Source organism: Sinohyriopsis cumingii, chromosome 13, assembly GCF_028554795.1.
Source record: "Sinohyriopsis cumingii isolate HCF-2022 chromosome 13, ASM2855479v2, whole genome shotgun sequence".
Lineage (NCBI taxonomy): Eukaryota > Metazoa > Mollusca > Bivalvia > Unionida > Unionidae > Sinohyriopsis > Sinohyriopsis cumingii.
Genome location: NC_142973.1, coordinates 78,474,881 through 78,496,845, shown reverse-complemented (window position 1 = coordinate 78,496,845; position 21,965 = coordinate 78,474,881). Strand labels below are relative to the sequence as shown.

The following is a 21,965-nucleotide window of genomic DNA, read 5'->3' as shown; positions in this document are numbered from 1 at the left end:
ATGAATGTTGGTGCTATCATTTTTTTTGTGAGTGTACAAATTTTGTATGAAAGAAAGTTATTAAATACAGAATGACCAAAATAATTTCCCATTATAGTGCGAGTTGAAACATGTTTACATTCATGCAGGAAACCTGTATATTGCAGTGACCTAGATTTAGTTATAGGATTTATTAGTGATAAGATAGTTCTATGCAAAGCCAGACATAGCTGATGAATAGTTAAGCTTGCATACATGACACTGGCTATCTATCAGTGGTGGTGTTTTAAAACTGAATACATTTCTGACTACTGTAGTTTCTTATTGCAGATTATGCTTCAATCAGTAATTGATTGCACTAAAGTGATACGTCTTTCTTTCCGTCTGTCTAACTTTTAGGCAGCATTTGAGCAGCTTGGTTAAACATAAGTAGGCAGGATTTGGGCAAAAAGATTGTATAAATTTGTAATTGGAAAGACAGTTCTTCTCCCAGTTTTCATAAATTTTCAGCATAAAACCTACATTTCTTTTTAATCACATGGTAACATAGTCACACAAAAACTGTGATGATATAGAAAATACTGGAGTAATGAGTAGGCTTGACCATCTGGGTCCCAGTCATTATGTAGAACCCATTTTATTTACTACTCTTGATAATTCTTTACTTAGCCTACCTGAGGAGGATGAGGGGGTGGGGAACATGGAGGAATTTCCCCGCCGTGAATGGACACCAGTCCCTGTTAACACTCATCTCATGGAGAGGTCCAGCAACTTGCCAACTGAGCCTTTCACTGATCTCAAGCTTTCGGAGGCCGAGATCAAAAGTAAAAGGTAACTAAAGTTTTTTTCAGCCATAATGTAATCTGTAGAAGCAATCATTCATGTTATAATGTACAGAAAGGAAATTTGTACATGAAGATGTTATGCTGTTATGCATGTATGCCTTTACAATTTTTAAAATCATACTTATTAACCCCTCTTATTGTATCCAGCCTTTTAGAAGAAAAGTGGGGGACATAGTATTTCTGTGTGTCTGTCCATGCATTATAGTTTCTATTTGTTATGTATATTTAGTTTGTATTTTTTGTTAGTTTTTTTCTGCATGATTATATGTTATGTGTAATTATATTTAGTACTTGACCTTGTCCAGAATCAAGTTCACCATGTTCCTGACTTGGGCCACTGATTTTTTTCAACAATATAATACGTGCTAAGATTTCTATGTGAGAATAGATTAAATATTAGGTTCATTATCAATGGAGGTAAACATGTTTATCTTAACTGAGTCAAGGACATTGGCAATTCCCATGGAAAATACCTGGTCTACCTGATGTTTCCCATATTCTTTGTTTTAATTTTAGTAACAGATTTTGTCTTTTAATTGTATTGAAATTAAATTTTGACCCTCATCCAGGTTCTAATATTGTGTCTTAGCTTTTTTTTATATAATCTTGTTTACTTGAGAAATTACTCATTATTGCATTAATATCTTTAGCAGAGTTAGTCCTTTTGTTGTATTCAGTATTTCTTTTGGGTGAAATTATTTATTCATATTATTCACTGGAAATACATTTCCTGAATGTGATCCTCAATATTATTCTTGGACTGAAACATTAATTTGGAATTATTGTGAATTCAGACAAGAACCTTTTTGGACTATATTATTATTATACATCCAATGACTGTTAGTATGTCATCACACTCCAGGGTGTTGGCACATTACCACATTGAAGACTACAAACATATCAGCACATTCAATTTTGGAACTTATTGCAAAGAACCATCTTTCGCCCTGATTCATTCATCTTTGGGGTTTACTCCATGTGACAGCAGACAGCACACACCTAGGTTGCCTATTTATGAGGCCATTACTCTGATACTGTTGTCCCAATGGCAGCTTAAACTTCATGGAACAAAAATGTACCTAAGGAATGGGAGAACCTCACTTGGCTTACATTGGGTGATTCCTTTCAGGTATAACCTTCAAGCTGACAACTTGTATGGATATGAACACAAGGGACTGGTGTGCACATATCCTTCCATCATTCGAGGAGTCCAGTGGATGTTGGCTCGCTCAGGATATTCTACTGCATATCAAGAGATGAAAGCCACACAGAAGGCATTTCATTGGTGGAAAGGCATTCTCATTCTGTGCAATATATCCATGTTTGTGAATTATCTCAGAAAGCATGAGGGAGTGAAGTCCCCAGATCATTGCATTCTTATTTGGGAATTGCTAAGCTGGTAATGTCAATGACAAATCCATGTACTAGTTCATCATTTTCAAGGCTGGCTACAGGTATTAGTGGAATCACTGTCCCAAGCAGAATGGTCACTTCATCCCTTGGTTTTCACTTGCATGTGTGCCCACAGAGATTGGCCGCTGGCAGATCAATTGGTGACATGGGGATTGGAAAACTCCCAACCATTGTCTTACCAGCCTCAGGTCTGTAGCTCTGGGAAGTTGACACCTTTTCAAGATTGGAATGGTTTGGATGCATACGTTCCCCCTCCAACCCTACAACACACCTCTTTCCGATTGTAATAGAGAAACCTAGAGAATCAGAGTGTTGCCTCATCCTGATTGTGCCACTCAAGTGGGAAAAATCATTAATTCATGACTTCATTAATACAGTAACCAAAATCACCAGGTAAAAGATATTTCCTCATCTGCTCAAGCAACCATGATGGCAGGCATTCTGTTCCAATCCATATTTGTTGAACCTGAACATCTGGATCATATTAAACAATCCTTCATGAATAATCAGTTTTCTCATCAAGTGGTGGATGGAATTAATTGCTAAAGCGAAACAGTCCTCGATCTAAAGTGTTTGAGGTAATGGAAAAATTTCACATGATAGTGTGAACATGAACACATTGCACTGCTAATCATATCAATACCTCAGTAGCACCAATCACAATTAATTAAAAGACTACACAATCTCTGACATGTTGAGTTATCATGGAAGATGAGATATCTGACAAAACCTATCCAGTCTGCTGTCAAATTTTGAGTTCACATAGTCAAAGGCATTGGCTTTGTACCCAAAATGGATCTATAATCAGAATTTAACCTGAACTACATACAGTTCTGACAGAATGAGACAGTATAATTAATAATGGTCCCTGCTTTCAGGCCAAGAACAGGTTCCTTTTCATAGGGAATATGACTTTTCTAGTAAAATACCTGTCTGCTCTGGACACTTCATCTCAAGATTGTCTATATGAACCAGTGATGTTCTGAATTGAAGTTCAGTCTATTGTACTGCTATGCCAATAGTCTGAAATAGTTTGATGTGCTAAGAGTCTTGATATATCACAATGATGTAATCCAAAATGTCTTTAAATGAATTCACAGTAATTCCAAAAAAGTTACTTAGACCTAATGTTTATGAGCACAGTGCAATTCCAATTAATAATTGAAATAAATCCTCTCAAATTATAACATGAACACAACTAAAGTTTATTCTACTAAGCCTGATGTTTAAGATAACTGTGTTACTCACTATCTTATATAAAATAACTAAGACACAATTTCAGAACCAGGATGAGGGTCAGATATTCATTTCCAGAGCATTACAACTTATCCATAAGATCAGGTCATTTAGAAGCCAACCACTCAGAAATTAGGTGGGCCAAAATTTTCTGGTGGTAACCCAATGACCCGAACTCAAATCCCATCAAATTCATCAACAATATCACTTTTACACCTCCCGAGTTCAAAAGGCTTAATAAACATGTTATGATCTTATCTTATATAACAATCTCAGAATGGATAAAATTAGCTATGTCATGTTTTTAACTAAATGACCCTTACAATCTATAATCATACAAATTAAGACACATCATATAGATATACATAACAAAGAAAGAGATCACACTGTCCAACGGCCACTTTGGTGGGCAGATAACTTGTAGCTTTTTAGCTGTTAAAAGCTTTTAGTTTATCAAAATTCACAAGTACAAATTCCAGACATAAAAATGAAATCAGCAAGACTAATCACTGGTGGATTTTAAATTTGTGCATATAATTTTTTATATATGCTTCTTCACACAAAATACAAAAAATGAATGATGTTAAAATACTTAACTCAATTAAATCATATGTATAACTGGATTGAAAAGATAAATCTATTTTGAAAACTGAATGAATTCAATTACAATATAGAGATGAACAGCCATGCATACATATATTTCTATTTTTTTTAATACAATTTATTCAATATTTTATTAGAATTCTATAGAATTTAATATAATTCTTTAGAATTTACATCCTTTAGGTACATATTATCTAAATGCTACCTCCATTAGGCATAAGAAATAATGTCAGATTCTTCTGATACATTTGTACCTCAGCATAAAGGAGAGCTGCTGTAATACCAGTGGCATTGGCATTGTACAGACTCATGCCAACCATTATTTCTTCATATGTTTTTGGCAGCAGTTTGAAGTGGGTTTCATAATACATACTTTCTAGGGAAGGGGCTGAGGGATTAAATTTGTACACCAATGTACAATTATTTTTACATTTTCATTTCGCATTCAGGTCAGGTTTTTTTGCACCATGTGTAGATTTTGATGCCTGTAATTATGAAACTAGTACTGATATCTGGTACTGATATCTGTAATTATGAGAAAATACTGATATCTGTAATTATGAGTAAATACTGATATCTGTAATTATGTGTAGATGTTGATACTTTGAATTAGTTATAGATACTGATAGATTCATGTAATTATGTATAAATATTGATACCTGTAATTATATATAGATACTGACCTGTAATTACATGTAGATATTGATACCTGTAATTATGTTTACATATTGATACCTGTAATTATGTATAGATACTGACCTGTAATTACATGTAGATACTGATATCTGTAATTATGTATAGATACTGATACATGTAATTATGTATAGATACTGGCCTGTAATTACATGTAGATACTGATACCTGTAATTATGTACAGATACTGATACCTGTAATTATGTATAGATACTGACCTGTAATTACATGTAGATACTGATACCTGTAATTATGTATAGATACTGGCCTGTAATTACATGTAGATACTGATAGCTATAATTGTGAAACATTTGAGGGGGTGCATCTTGATGAATACTACACTCTTATCACAAAAATAGGTCATTATGACCCACATTTCATGGTTCATTTTATTGCCTTAAATTCTGTAATTTTAGTTTGTTTCACAAGCTCTGTTAATAATCAGATTAGATGGTTACACAGATCTCTGTTAGTACCACAGTCTTTTGATAAAAAAATTCTTGTTTTGTACACTACAGGACCTTAGTTCTGATAATGAGTGAGATGGTACAGACAGAAAGGGACTATGCTTGTGCCTTGAGGTTCATCATTGAGAACTATATCCCAGAAATGCAGAGAGAAGATGTACCCCAGGCTCTGCGTGGAAAGAGAAATATAATTTTTGGCAATATTGAAAAGATATATCAGTTTCACCAGCAGTACTTCCTGAGTGAAGTCCAGGTGTCGAGGAGAAATCCATTCCAGATAGGGCGATATTTCCTTATGCATGTAAGTAATGCTCTTTTCTTCTAAGCTGTCTGAAGTATACCATAGCTTACCCGCATATATCTGTATGTAGGCTTCCAGTCCCTTGACCATGCATCTTCCAGACTTTTCTAGATGTTGCTGCTCATTTCTTCATGCTGCATCATGCCGTTTCTGTAGGATGAAAGGATTAAAAACTTAGAAAAGTGAATTGCACAAAGTTTGAATGTATATTATTAAAATGGGAAATGTAAATGTCATTTACATATTGTGCCAGGTATGGTCATTGTAAGTTTTTGCTGACTAATCTTTCTGATGGTTAGTAGAGCACAAGTTCCCTGTGAAATTCAAGCTTAATTCCCTCTTTTTATTTACAGGAGCAGCAGTTCCATCTGTATGCTTTGTACAACAAGAACAAACCAAAGTCCGATGCCCTCATGGCTGAGTATGGCAAGATATTCTTCAGGGTAAGCATAGTTTGAAGAGTAGTCAAGGAGTACTTTAAAATTTTGAATATTTTGGTGTTTCTTTCAACCTGTAAATAAATTTTACACCAATCAAGAGACATAATAATGTTTTGTAGAATAATCTGCATCTGGATGTGCAGAATGATTGACACCTGCAGATTTATACATGTCATAATGCAGGTAAAACACCTGCTGATTTATACATGTCACAATGCAGGTAAATGACCGTGACCTAAAAATGTTGGAGAAGGAGAATAACTCTGCCACTGAGCAAAGAGCATAGTGTAAAATATGGGCACTCTTAGGATCTTTTCTGACTGATATCATGACTGTCTTTGGTAAAGTTTAAAGATGTAATTTTCTGTCATATCTGACAGTGAGGTGGTTTCATTGTTTTGAAGATGGTAATGAATCCATGGAAGATGACCAGTGTTCTGGAAGACCATTGTCTGTGATCTGTGTGTGGAAAGTGAGTGCTATGAAGGGGATATTTGATGAGAATCCTTGTTACACAGTGGAAGATATTTCTAAGTAGTCAGTTGTTTTTAGAAGGACATGATGGCTGATCAAAACAGCTAATCCCCAGAATGTGAAAAGAGTGACCTTAGATCCTTGAATGAGATTGTCACAGGTGATGAAACATGGATTGACTTGATTAAACCAGACTCAAGAGAAAATAAAAAAGTTTGGATTGGAGAAAATGAGCAGAGACCATGAATTGCTGTGTGTAGTCAGACTGTCAAGAGAGCTGTATACACATTATTTTTCTGTTTAAAAGTCCTATTTGTCCAGGTACCAGTACTTATCACTGCTGGTGACACTGGACATTTGTATGCCTCCATACCCTTTTGTATGTGGAATGCCTAATAGATTTAATTTTTTAGATATCATACCATGGCTCTACTTGGAATGAAATTTTAGTACTTGCTATCAAAATCTGTAATTGACTGTTAGTGAATTCCTGTAATGATCATAAATTTCTGTATTTGGAATTTGGTACAACATGGGAATATGCTTTTTTAGAATTTTACATGTCTTGCCTTTCTGAGAGAGTAATTTTGTATTTTAAGAATTGACATGACCTATTTCATATCCTAACCATAGCCCAGAAATTATAATTGTGAAATTAATTACTTTCTTTTGCAACCATTCTTATGATTTAGCATATTTTCTTCTTGACCTCCCACCCCACCCTCTCTTTTGTTTTTTAAAAAGGCAGTATTCAAAATTCCTTTTTGTCTAATTTGCCTTGGCAGAAGTTTGCTGTAGAGATCACTATGGACATCCAGCCTCATTGAACTCAGTGATAAAGTGTTTTTCAAGTCTTATCTAGCTAAGTAAATTCCCTAATTAAAAAGATGGGGAGTGGGGCTAATTAAAAAAGATGGGGAATGTGGCTAATTAAAAAAGATGGGGAGTTGGGTGTGCTTGCCATGAAGACCATGCCCATTTTTTTGTTTACCTTGGGATTAAAGGGGGGTGGGTTTTTTTTACTGTTCTATTACACTTTCTATTGCATTGTAAAAAAATAAGTGAAATTAATGCTTTACAAATGATAGCAATATAAACTGCACATCTTTCATCTCTTGATCTTCACACAGCATTTCATGGTATTGTACAGTCACACACAGCATTTCATGGTATTGTACAGTCACACACAGCATTTCATGGTATTGTACAGTCACACACAGCATTTCATGGTATTGTACAGTCACACACAGCATTTCATGGTATTGTACAATCACACACAGCATTTCATTGTATTATACAGTCACCTTAGATCTTTCATCTCAGTGTTTTCACACAGCATTGCATTAACAAATGAAAAGCACATATCCTCAATACAAACAAATAAGAAGCACACATCATCTAATAACAAATGAAAAACACAGATGCACTATATATGCTATGAGAAGCACACATCCTCTGTATAAACAAATCAGAAACCATTGGTATAAATACCAGTTTAAGCCTGTATTGAGTAATATGGTCTCCTCATCTAGAAGTTCCTGTTTGTCAATCCATCTGTTTGTGTTTAGACAAGTGACATAGTATGTGATAATATTAAAAGGAAGCAACTAGAACCACAAAAATATAAAATGGACTTCATCTAGCCCAGGCATCTGCTCAAGACTGTACCATGGATGAGGGATCATGTACTATTCTCAAACAGATTCTGAATGTTCTTTTTGGTCTGTCTGTCATGGCATTCCTAATGTAGAACAAATCTGAGATGAGGTAGTATTGTGCCAATCACACATCAGCCACATATCAGTCACACATCAGCCACATATCAGTCACACCAGTCACATCAATCACACATCAGCCACATATCAGTTACATCAGTCACATATCAGTCACTCACCTATACCTTTTGAAGGTTCAACCTAACCAGAGTACATACCATGCTATTCTTCACTGACAATAAAACACATTCTTGTCAAGTCTGCGAGACAAAAGTATTAACAATGTAACACATTCTTGTCAGGTAAGTGAGACAGAATTACTGACAATGGGACACATGTCATATATGTGAGACATAAGTATTAATAATGGAACACATTCTTGTCAAGTGTGTGAGACAGAAGTATTGACAACAGAACACATTCTTGTCAAGTCTGTGAGACAAAAGTATTAACAATGTAACACATTCTTGTCAGGTAAGTGAGACAGAATTACTGACAATGGGACACATGTCATATATGTGAGACATAAGTATTAATAATGGAACACATTCTTGTCAAGTGTGTGAGACAGAAGTATTGACAACAGAACACATTCTTGTCAAGTGTGTGAGAAGTATTTTTATGTGAACTGCATGAAGAAACTTTATGATAATAATTTCTGGGAAAATCTTTTACTTTCAAGGGGAATGTGGTTTGTATAAAAATGTTGACCATATGTTTTAAAGAGTTTATATGTGTTGCCTTTACTTTTTATTTTCTTTACATTTATTTTGAAGGGTTTATGTTTCTAAATTTGTGTGTAATCCATTTTAGCATGTTTTTAACTTATAGCTACTATTGTGCTGAGGTGTCTGTTTGTCTGTCTGTCAAGTAACATAGATGTGGATGTATTTCAGAGAAAGCAGCTAGAGCTAGGTGACAAGATGGACTTGTCTAGCTACCTACTAAAGCCTGTGCAAAGGATGGGGAAATACGCCCTTCTTATCAAACAGATTCTGAAGGAATGCCCTTCTACAGAACCCGAATACCAAGATCTGAAGGTGAATATCTGTTTGTCTGTGCATTTGTCTGTTCTTAGCTGACTTCTACAGTGTGGAGAGTTATAGTACAACCCCTGGTATCTGCACTTATATATAAACATATATTTTTGTACAGCCTCATTGCATCTCAACACCGCTTTGGTGGCCTAGTGGTTATAGCATCTGCCTCGGATGTGGGAGGTTGTGGGTTTGATCCCCGGCCAAGTCATACCAAAGACTTACAAAAATGGTACTAACAGCTGCCTCGCTTAGTGCTCATCATTAAGAGGTTAGTGTTAGGACTGGTCGGCCTGGTGTCAGGATAATGTGACTGGGTGAGAATACACGTCTGTGGCATGATATGCCCCAGACATCACTATAAACTGTCACACTGCAGAAATCATAGCAATATGACTGAAACATTGTTAAAGCTATGTTAAAAATCCAAATGACACACACACACACACACACACACACACATTGCATCTCAACCATTCTTTCTTGCTCGTGTTACTTAGTATGTAATCATAGAGTCATAACAGAACCTTGCTTGTAATAGTAACCATATTGGCAGTGACTCCAAGGTTATTCAATGCTTGTAATAGTGATCATATTGGCAGTGACTCCAAGGTTATTCAATGCTTGTAATAGTATGATATTGGCAGTGACTCCAGGGTTATTCAGTGCTTGTAATAGTGATCATATTGGCAGTCTTTCCAAGGTTATTCAGTGCTTGTAATAGTAATCATATTGGCAGTGACTCCAAGGTTATTCAATGCTTGTAATAGTATGATATTGGCAGTGACTCCAAGGTTATTCAATGCTTGTAATAGTGATCATATTAGCAGTGAATCCAGGGTTATTCAATGCTTTTAATAGTATCATATTGGCAGTGACTCCATGATTATTCAGTGCTTGTAATAGTAATCATATTGGCAGTGACTCCAAGGTTATTTAATGCTTGTAATAGTATGATATTGGCAGTGACTCCAAGGTTATTCAATGCTTGTAATAGTGATCATATTAGCAGTGAATCCAGGGTTATTCAATGCTTTTAATAGTATGATATTGGCAGTGACTCCAGGGTTATTCAGTGCTTGTAATAGTAATCATATTGACAGTCTTTCCAAGGTTATTCAATGCTTGTAATAGTGATCATATTAGCAGTGAATCCAGGGTTATTCAATGCTTTTAATAGTATCATATTGGCAGTCTTTGCAAGGTTATTCAGTGCTTGTAATAGTAATCATATTGGCAGTGACTCCATGGTTATTCAATGCTTATAATAGTAGTCATGTTGCCAGTCTTTCCAAGGCTATGCAATGCTTGTAATAGTGATCATATTGGCAGTCTTTACAAGGTTATTCAGTGCTTGTAATAGTGATCACATTACACTCTTTCAAAGATTTTTTCAGTGCTTGTAATAGTGGTCATTTTGGCAGGCACTCCAGGGTTATTCAATGCTTGTAATAGTGATCATTCTGGAAGTTTTTCCAATGTTATTCAGTGCTTGTAATATGGGTCATACTGGCAGTGACTCCAACATTATTTAATGCTTGTAACAGTTGTCATACATACAGGCACTCCAAGTTTATTCAGTGCTTGTATAATATTGGTCATACTGACAGGTACTCCAAGGTTATTAATTGCTTTGCTTATAATAATAATCATATTGGCAGTGACTCCAAGGTTATTCAGTGCTTGTAATTGTATCATATTGGCAGTGACTCCAAGGTTATTTAATGCCTATAATAATGGTCATAATGGCAGTCTTTGCAAGGTTATATAGTGATCATATTGGCAGGTACTCCAAGGTTATTCAGTGCAGGTAATAGTGATTACAATATTCTGGTAGTTTTCTGATGTTGTTCAGTGCTTGTAATATTGGTCATACTGGCAGTGACTCCAACATTATTTAATGCTTATAACAATTGTCATACATACAGGCACTCCAAGGTTATTCAATGCTTGTAATATTGGTCATACTGACACTCCAAGGTTATTCAATGATTGTGACTCAGTAAAATCTGTCTTCCAGGGTGGACAAAGAAAATGGCTTTTGAAGCATATTTTATTAACAGTGATTCCGAAAAGAAAAAAGTTTTTGTTTCAAGCTCATTTAGAGAAACTTTTGATATCTTAAGTAATAATTTTTTTCATTGTTTGTTTGTGTCTTTTTAAGTCCTGTCACAAGGGCAAACATTTCATAGGTCAGGATCACTTTAGTCTGAATTTATTTTCTGCATGATAATTAATGTTTACAATGGGTGCTGCAGGCTACTGAAAACTTCATTAGAGCCAGGCTATGTAATCATTGAGTACAGTTGAGTCATACTGACTCTCTTTCTGTTGATACACTGGAGTTTCTGCCTCACTCTCTGTCTCACACTTTTCTGTCTTCTGCATCAATTTTTCCGACTGCCTGTCATTTTCACATACACTTAATGAGAGCCTAGTTTCAGAAAAAATATTTTTCCCACTTCTTGATGAATTCTTTTTGACACATTACTGAGTGTAACATTACTGAGTAATTACTAAGTATAATATTACTGAATATGTAATTACTGAGTGCAATAATACTGAGTATGTAATTACTGAGAATAGTATTACTGACAATGTAATTACTGATTAAAACACTACTGAGTATGTAATTATGTTGTATAATATTACTGAGTATGTAATTGCTGAGTGCAATATTACTGAGTATATAATTTTATTGCTGAGAATAATATTACTGAGTATGTAATTACTGATTATAACATTACTGAGTATGTAATTGTTGAATATAATATTACTGAATATGTAATTACTGAGTGCATTACTGAGTATATAATTACTGAGAATAACATTTCTGAGTATGCAATTACTGTTTATAACATTACTGAGTATCTAATTATTGAGTATAATATTACTGAGCATGTTATTACTGAGTATACTATTACTAAGTATACAATTACTGACTATAATATTACTGAGTATGTAATTACCAAGTATGATATTACTGAGTATATAATTACTGACCATAATATTTCTGAGTATGTAATTACTGAGTATGATATTACTGAATATGTAATTACTGAGCATACTATTACTGAGCATGTAATTGCTGATTAATTACTGATTATGTAATTACTGAGCATAACATTACCAAATATATAATTACGGAGTATAACATTGCTGATTATAATATTTCAAAATAAAATATTACTGTATTACATTACTGAGCACAACATTACTGAGTACAACATTGCTGAGTATTACATTACTGAGTATTACACTCCTGTAATATTACCAAATTGTTACTGTCCAGTATATTTATTTCTCTAGGCTGCAGAAGATATGGTGAAATTCCAGCTTCGACATGGGAATGATCTTCTAGCTATGGATGCATTGAGAGATTGTGATGTAAGTGATGAAAATAAGTATTCTCTTATAAGAGACCCAGTGGCCATCTTGAAATTCTTGCTCTCAGTACTTCTACATGGATGGTCATATCAACATGGGGTTTTTCGCTGAAAGACTTCTTACACTGTCAAGGTGGTCTTAAATGAAGATGGAAGCCATCTTGAAAATCTTTTTATCACTACTCCTTCTATGTTGATGATCATATTAGCATGGGCTTTGTACTAAATGACTTATTATGATGTCTAGTTGGTCCTAAATGAAAATAGTACCAATATGTCATCCAGTATGACCAACACAGTGTCATCTTCAGAATCTTTTTATTGCTATTCCTCCTACATGATTTGCCATATAAGCTAGGGGTTTTCGCTCAAAGACTTCTTGTGACATCGCTGGCCTTAAAATATAGTGCCACCATAACAGACTTGTTATTACAGAACAGAAAGACATATTGAGTTTTCACTAGAATGCTTCTTATGATGTCCAGTTGGTCTTAACAATGAAAATGGTGCTGATCTGATGTCCAGTATGGCCACAACAGCAGCCATCTTGAAAATCTTGTTATTGCTACTCCTAAATGGAAAGTCATAGCTTGAAAATATTGTTATCTCTGCTTCTCTGCAAATGTATCACTATATATCAATTTGGGGTTTTCAAAATTAGGCTAATTATGATATTAAGTTGGTCCTAAATGAAAATGGTGCTAGTTGTACAGCCAGTACAGCTGCCATGATGAGGGTATTAAAAATGATGCTTTCATTACTAATCCTGAATAGATCATCAGTCATACATCAATAAAACTGTCTTAAAAATCTTGTTGTCACTACTCCCTCTAAATGGATGATGATTTTGACTGTCTTCAAAAAAAAACATTTAAAGTGATGTCTACTTCATCCTAAATGAAAATAGTACCATGCCAATATTCAGTATGTCCACCACAGGAGCTAATAATCTTGTTATTGCCCAGGTGGCGCTGTACAGTTTTGTGATTTGCATTGGGTTGGATTTTTAAAGTAAAAGAATTTCCCTGGTTTTCCTCATTGGTTATAGTGGCTATTTAAAAAAGACCTTATATATCTAAAATATTGTCAAAAGAACTTTTGATTCCCTTTAGTTTGGTTTATGATCGATGAATGTAACATATGTTATAGAGTATACAGCTTGGCCTTTTGTCAGATGTGCATCTATCAACAAACTTATAGCTCCGCTTGGTTAATTTCACTTCCTGGACTTCCGAGGTAAATTGTGAAAAAAGAGCCAATACCTTTTTATTTTATTTTATATATTTGGTAATTCATTCATTGCACTTTCTGAAGCTGGTATTGTCTAGTCTGGCAAAAATCATTTTCCCTTTTTTAATAGCTGCTTAATTTAGTGTACTTAATACTAATACAGGCAGATTTTTTAAGCACACGAGAGCAGTCATTGTGTTTAGCTGTGTGTTCAGATGATATACAGTCTCAACAAGTACAATATCCAAAGAAATTTCAGCCTCAGTACAGGAAAGTAACATACAGGTATGGCAACATTCTCTCCATTATGCATGTTGCAAATGTAAACAACTTTACCTTATACCTATCACTCACTCAGAAGTTCATATCTTGTGAATGCCCCTTTATGCATAGACCCAGAACTGGCAGCACAGAATGCAATGGCAGATCTGGGTTTGTGCCTTTTGCAGTTGGATTCATCTTATAAGCAAGAATATACATTATTCTTGCATTTGGCTGTTAGACAGATGTTAGTCCTACCATGTAAGCTGTATCGCATGTTATTTATGTTTTAGTGCTACGCCCAAAACGTAAATATCAAGGCCGAGGTCTTCCATTGTAGGACTAGACTGATGTAAGCAAAGTGAGTGATTTCAACTGTTGTTAATGTTGGTGTATGTAAAACTGGATCTTTTCTTATAGGTGAACTTACAGGAGCAAGGGAGGCTACTTCGTCAGGATGAGTTTTTGGTGTGGCAGGGTCGCAGAAAGAGCATGCGACATATATTTCTTTTTGAAGATCTTATTCTCTTAAGCAAAACCAGGAGGGGCAGAAATGGGGGCCAGGACACCTATTATTATCGACATAGTTTAAAGGTAACATTTTTAAAAAATGTATGGTGGTCTTTCATAATAACTCTTCATTCTAATACTAGTGTTGGCCCAACTACAACTTATGCAATTCATTTTTATTGTATGCTTTTGTAATTAATACTCAGGGGAATATATATATATATATATATATATATATATATATATATATATATATATATATATATATATATATATATATATATATATAGTGGAGCCTCGTTAATCCGGACTCCGTTTATCCGGAAACCTCGCTATCCAGACATAATTCAATGGGAACGGAATTCCTAAACGTTAATTTGCTCCGTTAATCAAGAAATCCGCATTCCGGATCTGAAAATCAAAATCGGGGACCAAAGTGTAAAATTACATTAAAACTTGTCTCGATAATCTGGAAATAATCTGTCCAAAAATAAGAAAATTCGAAAAATTGTATGTGAAAATACAATCAGAAGAATAATACATAAAACACAGTAGTGAAGCCCTTGAGAATCTTTGGCCACTATCAATAACTAAGTAGTGTGACCATATTGTAACCAGCGATTGTATAAACAATGTCTGTTTTAGCTAGTCGCCGACAGGGGTGTTAATAATTAAATAAGCACACTGGGATCAAATCGTCCACGCTTTTTGACATAACATATGGTAAATAAATTAAAAGTGTCATTAAGCCTCTTTGTTGTTTACCAATTGTATGTAACAATCACAGTTTATTGTTTGCTGTGCAAATACAGTTGACATTTTTAAGCTGTGGACAGTATAGGGCTTCAAAGAATCCAGGCAAACAAAGGTTACAGACTTCTTCAGGAAATTGACATAATAAATGTATGTACAGTACATACATGTACATGAATATAGTGTGATGTGTTCGATGTGTTAATTGTCTAAACTTCTATTTACTGTATATGTACGTACAAGCACATGTTATAATAATGTGAAATAAACACAGATTAATAGATGTATTCATTAATTTATTTCAACCATTATTGAATATACATTACATTACATTTAAAGCTAGCATATACATGTACATATATATGGTGTGATGATATCGTAAAATAAAAAATGTGCATGATTCAATTATCCGGAAAACTTGTTAATCCAGACATATTCGCTGGGAACGAAGGTGTCCGGATTAATGAGGCTCCACTGTATATATATATATATATATATATATATATATATATATATATATATATATATATATATATATATATATATATATATATATATATCATTTATGTGTGCAACATATAACAAAATTAGAAAATGAGATATTACTTCAAATTGATATGTTGGTATTTCAGGTTTCAATAATCTAAAGATACTTAAGCTTGTAAGGCAAGAATTCCATTTTGGAATCAAAACTTATTGTCTGGTTTACATGCAGACTTTCAGAAGCTAATAATTACTGACATTTTCCATTTATGCAATTTGTTTAAACATAATTTAATTTCAGATTAGTACTTATCATTTTGACAAAAATAAAGTAATAATGACAAAAATAAAGTTCAAGGACAAAATTAACATACAAGGACAAACAGAAAATAAAAGAAATAAAAAAACTTAATTTTTTGTATATATTTTCATCTTTGTTATAATTTGCATATTTTTAAGTTGTAAAATGGCAAAAACAAAATCTGACCCATTAATAATCATATACCTCCAGATGTCGGACATTGGTTTAACTGAAAATTATGGAGAATCTGGATATAAATTTGAGATTTGGTTTCGGCGGAGATCAAGTGGAGAAAACTATGTCATGCAGGCACCCAACTCAGAAGTCAAGAAAATCTGGGTCAAAGAAATTTCCAAATTGCTGTGGACCCAGGCCATTAAAAATAGAGGTAAGATGACACCAGATATTTACTGTGGATCCAGGCCATTAAAAATAGAGGTAAGATTACACCAGATATCTACTGTGGACCCAGGCCATTAAAAATAGAGGTAAGATGACACCAGATATCTACTGTGAACCCAGGCCATTAAAAATAGAGGTAAGATGACACCAGATATCTACTGTGGACCCAGGCCATTAAAAATAGAGGTAAGATGACACCAGATATCTACTGTGGATGATGACTAAACTGTTGGATATTATTAACTATAGTGTATTTACATTGATTTCTGAATAGTACATATCAGTATCAAGACAACTCAGATGTTTTGATATTATCCTTTGGGTGAGATTGCATGCAGAATGAATAACATAACCTCAGACTCTATTTGTTGCATTTAAGACTGTTTTTATTGAATCTAGGACTGTTTTGTTAAGCTGACTTTGATGGAAGTTCAACATAGCAAGCAAGGTTATTAGTAGCAGGAATAACATAATCTAAATCTAAACCTGATTTTGTCAAGTCTAAGACTGATTTTGTCAAGTCAAAGACTGATTTTGTCCAGCCATCTTGGCAGAAGATTATTATAATAATCACTACAGCACTTGTGTGTCTGTCAGTTGTTTGTCTATGTCTTCCTGGTAGTTTAAGATCATTGTTAATATTTTGCTACTTTCTAGCTATGTAAAAGGTGGACTCAATAAAGAGGGAGTCTTATCTGTTAACATGTATAAAGCTATCATAAACAACAGTACATTTTTATTGCCATAGCAGGTAAGTCATTGGTACAGGAATGTTTTGCCATAAGAGGGTAGTCATTATTACAGATGTTTATTGCCATAAGTTGTAGGTCATTGCCAAAGATGTGTATTGCCATAACAGGTAGATCATTACTACGGAAGTGTTTTGGCAGAACTGGTAGGTCTTTGCCAGGGAAGTATATTGCAATAGCAGATTGGCCGTTACTACAGAACTGTGTTGTCAGAACAGATAGGTCTTTGACAGAGTTGTGTATTGCCATCACAGGTTGGTCATTACTAAAGAAGTGTGTTGTTATAACAGGTTGGTCATTACTACAGAAGTGTTTTGCTATAACAGGTTGATCATTACTACAGAAGTGTGTTGCCAAAACAGGTAGGTCTTTGCCAGAGAAGTGTGTTGCTATAACAGGTTGGTCATTACTACAGAAGTGTGTTGCTATAACAGGTTGATCATTACTACAGAAGTGTGTTGCCAAAACAGATAGGTCTTTGCCAGAGAAGTGTGTTGCTATAACAGGTTGGTCATTACTACAGAAGTGTTTTGCTATAACAGGTTGGTCATTACTACAGAAGTGTGTTGCTATAACAGGTTGGTCATTACTACAGAAGTGTGTTGCCAAAACAGATAGGTCTTTGCCAGAGAAGTGTGTTGCTATAACAGGTTGGTCATTACTACAGAAGTGTTTTGCTATAACAGGTTGGTCATTACTACAGAAGTGTTTTGCTATAACAGGCTGGTCATTACTACAGAAGTGTTTTGCTATAACAGGTTGGTCATTACTACAGAAGTATGTTGCTATAACAGGTTGGTCATTACTACAGAAGTGTGTTGCTATAACAGGTTGGTCATTATTGTTCAGTAGACTGAGGATTGCTAATTAATAAATTAAATCGATTTCTTAATATACTGTGGTAGGAATATAAGTCTCTTGCAAAATGATATACAGTACTAAAAAAATTCCATTTTCAGAAGTCAGGCTTACTGAGATGGCCAATCTTGGCATAGGCAACAAACCATGCCTGGACATAAAGCCTAGTGCAGACAATATCCAGGACCGATTCATCAATATTGATATATCAAATAAAGGTAAGAGTCTCATTGTAGTTTGGATTCTATATGTTTTCTTGATCCTTTTAACAGAATAGATTCAGATCATCCCACCCATAATGTACTGCAACAGGATAAATGCTATTCATAATCAAAAGGTTTCATTACTCTTTCCTTTTGCCATGTGTCCTGTTTCAAGGTAGAAACATTGAACCGGGGTTGAGGTTTTGTACTGCAAAGAGCACTCAACTTGAACCTGAGGTTCAGTTTTGTACTTGAGTACTCAACTTAAACTTGAGGCTGAATATGGCACTTGAGTACTCAACTTAAACTTGAGGCTGAATATGGCACTTGAGTATTCAACTTAAACTTGAGGCTGAATATGGCACTTGAGTATTCAACTTAAACTTGAGGCTGAATATGGTACTTGAGTGCTGAACTTAAACTTGAGGCTGAATATGGCACTTGAGTGCTGAACTTAAACTTGAGGCTGAATATGGCACTTGAGTACTGAAATTAAACTTGAGGCTGAATATGGCACTTGAGTGCAGAACTTTAACTTGATCCTGAATATGGCACTTGAGTACTCAACTTAAACTTGAGGCTGAATGTGGCACTTGATTACTCAATTTAAACTTGAGGCTGAATATGGTACTTGAGTACTCTAGACATAAAGGAGACAACTAAAAATGTAGAGGATGTATGTTACTGTTTTCTTCTCACAGAAGTAGAATTTACCTTATAGCAACCACTGGGGTTCTTCTTCTTGTTTGTCTTGTATATGTGAGTTCTGTATATTGGTTTAGAATTTTAGAAACACTTCCCCACTGTTTAAATAAACTGATTTACAAGCTCTACTGTGTATTGTCTGCTACAAGCTGTACAGACTGTTTAGCAGAACATTTGGCTTGTTATGCTTGGCACAGTCTGGTTACTGTTATACAAAGAAATAATGCCACCCCATTTTCCCCTAGTTAACTGATCCATGAATTTGGTAGCTATGTGCTGAATGGAATAATGTTCTAATTGGTTGGCCAAAACAGTATCAACCTTTTTATGGAGTTTTCTAATGTATAAATTTTAGCTGTGTAAATGAAATGTAGAAACAAATTTTGCATTTCGTTTGGACAGTAATTTACTAATGCTTTGTATTTTAATTTATCCAAGAAAGTGTGGATGGGTATGCATGTCCACTAACACGACTAGAGATAATACTGTTTTACACTGACATGACTAGAGATAGTGCTGTATTACACTGACATGACTAGAGATAGTGCTGTCTTACACTGACATGACTAGAGATAGTGGTGTATTACACTGACATGACTAGTGATAGTGTTTTAGACTGACCTGAAATGAGTTAATGCTGTCTTATACTGATCTGACATGAGATAATGCTGTCTTAGACTGACCTGACTAGAGATAATGCCGTCTTAGACTGACATGACTAGAGATAATGCTGTCAAGGTCACAGAGAGTGTAAATAGGAATCTAATTAAGTGTGTTCTGAATCTAATCCTCTTTATCTTTATAAGGAAGATAATTTTCTTACCAGATTTGGTATGTGGTTGGAATTTCTCAGCAATATCATAGATACTCAAGCGATAAAAAGAAGAAATGATTTTATGTTAGATTTCAGAAAAAAAATTGTTATGCCTTAAAGCACCATAAATGCATACAGTTTCAAATATTTGTTGTGTTTGTATTATCTCTCTTGCATTTTTTTTAAATAAAAGGATATTTATAAAAATAAATAAAATTTTCTAATATTTTTTTAATGTCTTGAGAGATTAGATTTGTACATTTTATTTACAGCACGGACAAGGAACTCTGTGGCTGTGACATCATCAGAACATCTGCGCCAGAACAACAAGCGACCCTACTCTATTATCTCAATCAGCAGTACATCATCCTCCAATAGTAGTCACTCTGGATTTGGGATTCTACCAGGACCCTATAATCTGGCATTTGACCCCTTGGACAGCCCTTCCAATTACAGGAAATCTTTTACATTTATGTCCAGTGGTAAGAGGAACTCAGATTTCTTGTTGAATTGTTAGATTCTCAACTTATTAGGTAAAAACTTGGAACTGAAATTTGACACAAGAATTGAAAATTAGTATTGGAGATTAAGGAAAACTAGAACTGAGAAAATGGTGGGGCTTAGAGCTTGAGAATTCATTACATGGTAGTAGACATACATTATTTTATTCATGTAAACTTTATGTGGGTGAATGTGATAGGCAAAATCACAGTGAGGCTATGTCAAAATGAGACCATGTCACAGTGAGTCCTTGTCAAAATCAGAGCATATCACAGTGAGCCCTTGTCACAGTGAGAGCATATCACAGTGAATCCTTGTGACAGTGAGACCATGTCTTAAAGAATGCATGCCTGCTGGCCACAGTATGATGGCTGTTTTGAACATATTTAGCGTTTCAGGAGCTTAAGATATGAATGGATTATAGAAATTTCTTATCAAAGTTTTTTACCTGTGCAATCGTAACTATGCTAAAGCATGATTCAAGCTAAGCTTTCCCAGGAAAAATGAGGAGCACTGAAGTACTTGATTGGTTTAAATATTAGTGATATTGAAATAACAAATCAGGCATCTGGTAAGGGAGTGTTTTTAGTGTAGCAGTGTGAATGTTAAGAAGCTGAGCCTTGAAAACATGACTCTTTTGGTTGAAATTTAAAGCCTGAATGAAATATCCACAATTTACTAACAGCAAATGTGACATCAGTACAGGTGTCTGTGTAATTTAGGTTTTAGGAAATCTGGAAAACACAACTTTTATTTGCTTAATGAAGCTTGTCATGGAGGGTTTTCAATATATAATCATAAATTACCAGAAGTCCTTTTCCATTAATAGAGAAAGCAATTCAAACTGATTTTAATGGAAGTTGTAGCCTTGGAGTTTATGGCTTGGAATTGATTTGAAACATTGGCTTGTATTGTCTGGTTGTCCTTATTTCATTTGGGAAACTTGACATATATGTGACTTCAGTTAAGCCCTTTGTACATAACAAAATAAAACCTGCAAGTAATGTTTTGTAAAGAATAAAATGGCTCTAAATTATCCTTGCAACAAAGCTTGGATTATCCATTGCTTGATTTATGTCTTTATTGTTGAAAACAACTGTTATCCATACTCAAAAACAAGTGATTGAATAGACAACTGTCTGACTGAAACTGAATTGATTACCCTTTTTATTGAATGGATTAAATAAAGATGTCAGTCCCGTAACAAAGCAGTCAGCATCAATGCCATGTGACTTTCACAAGTCATCTCAGTTTTATCCATTGGCAAAATTCCCCATCATAATCTCACTTTGGACATGGTTTCAGATCAATAGTTTCATTAAAATAGCTATTCCTGAACCAGTCCAAGTGATTTGCTTTGTTGCATATTTGGGAGATTTGGGAGTGTAGTGTAAAGATCATTTCAAGTGTTTTTGAAAGAAAATATCTTTAAATTTTTTTCGATGAGATGCTTTGGATAGATATATATTATTTGGGCAATACATTCTGTTGTCACAGACAATCTTTACATTATGAAAAAATGTTCATGCAATCAGTAGTTGCATAAATTATGATTATCTGAGTCATAGAGATCATTTCAGATGACCAAGACTTGCTGGTCACAGTT

General features: G+C 34.5%; 1 protein-coding gene across 2 annotated transcripts in view; it reads left to right on the top strand.

Moving 5' to 3' along the window:
- Positions 1-21,965, top strand: part of LOC149785868 (puratrophin-1-like) — a 332,239-nt gene that overhangs the window by 293,487 nt on the left and 16,787 nt on the right. For both annotated transcript variants that reach the window (XM_089979848.1, XM_089979847.1), the window contains exons 14-22: positions 649-810; positions 5,288-5,537; positions 5,891-5,980; positions 9,063-9,206; positions 12,513-12,590; positions 14,501-14,674; positions 16,338-16,515; positions 18,238-18,354; positions 20,131-20,340. In XM_089979848.1, coding sequence (XP_089835974.1) covers positions 649-810; positions 5,288-5,537; positions 5,891-5,980; positions 9,063-9,206; positions 12,513-12,590; positions 14,501-14,674; positions 16,338-16,515; positions 18,238-18,354; positions 20,131-20,340 — 1,403 coding nt within the window. The remainder of the gene's footprint in view (positions 1-648; positions 811-5,287; positions 5,538-5,890; positions 5,981-9,062; positions 9,207-12,512; positions 12,591-14,500; positions 14,675-16,337; positions 16,516-18,237; positions 18,355-20,130; positions 20,341-21,965) is intronic.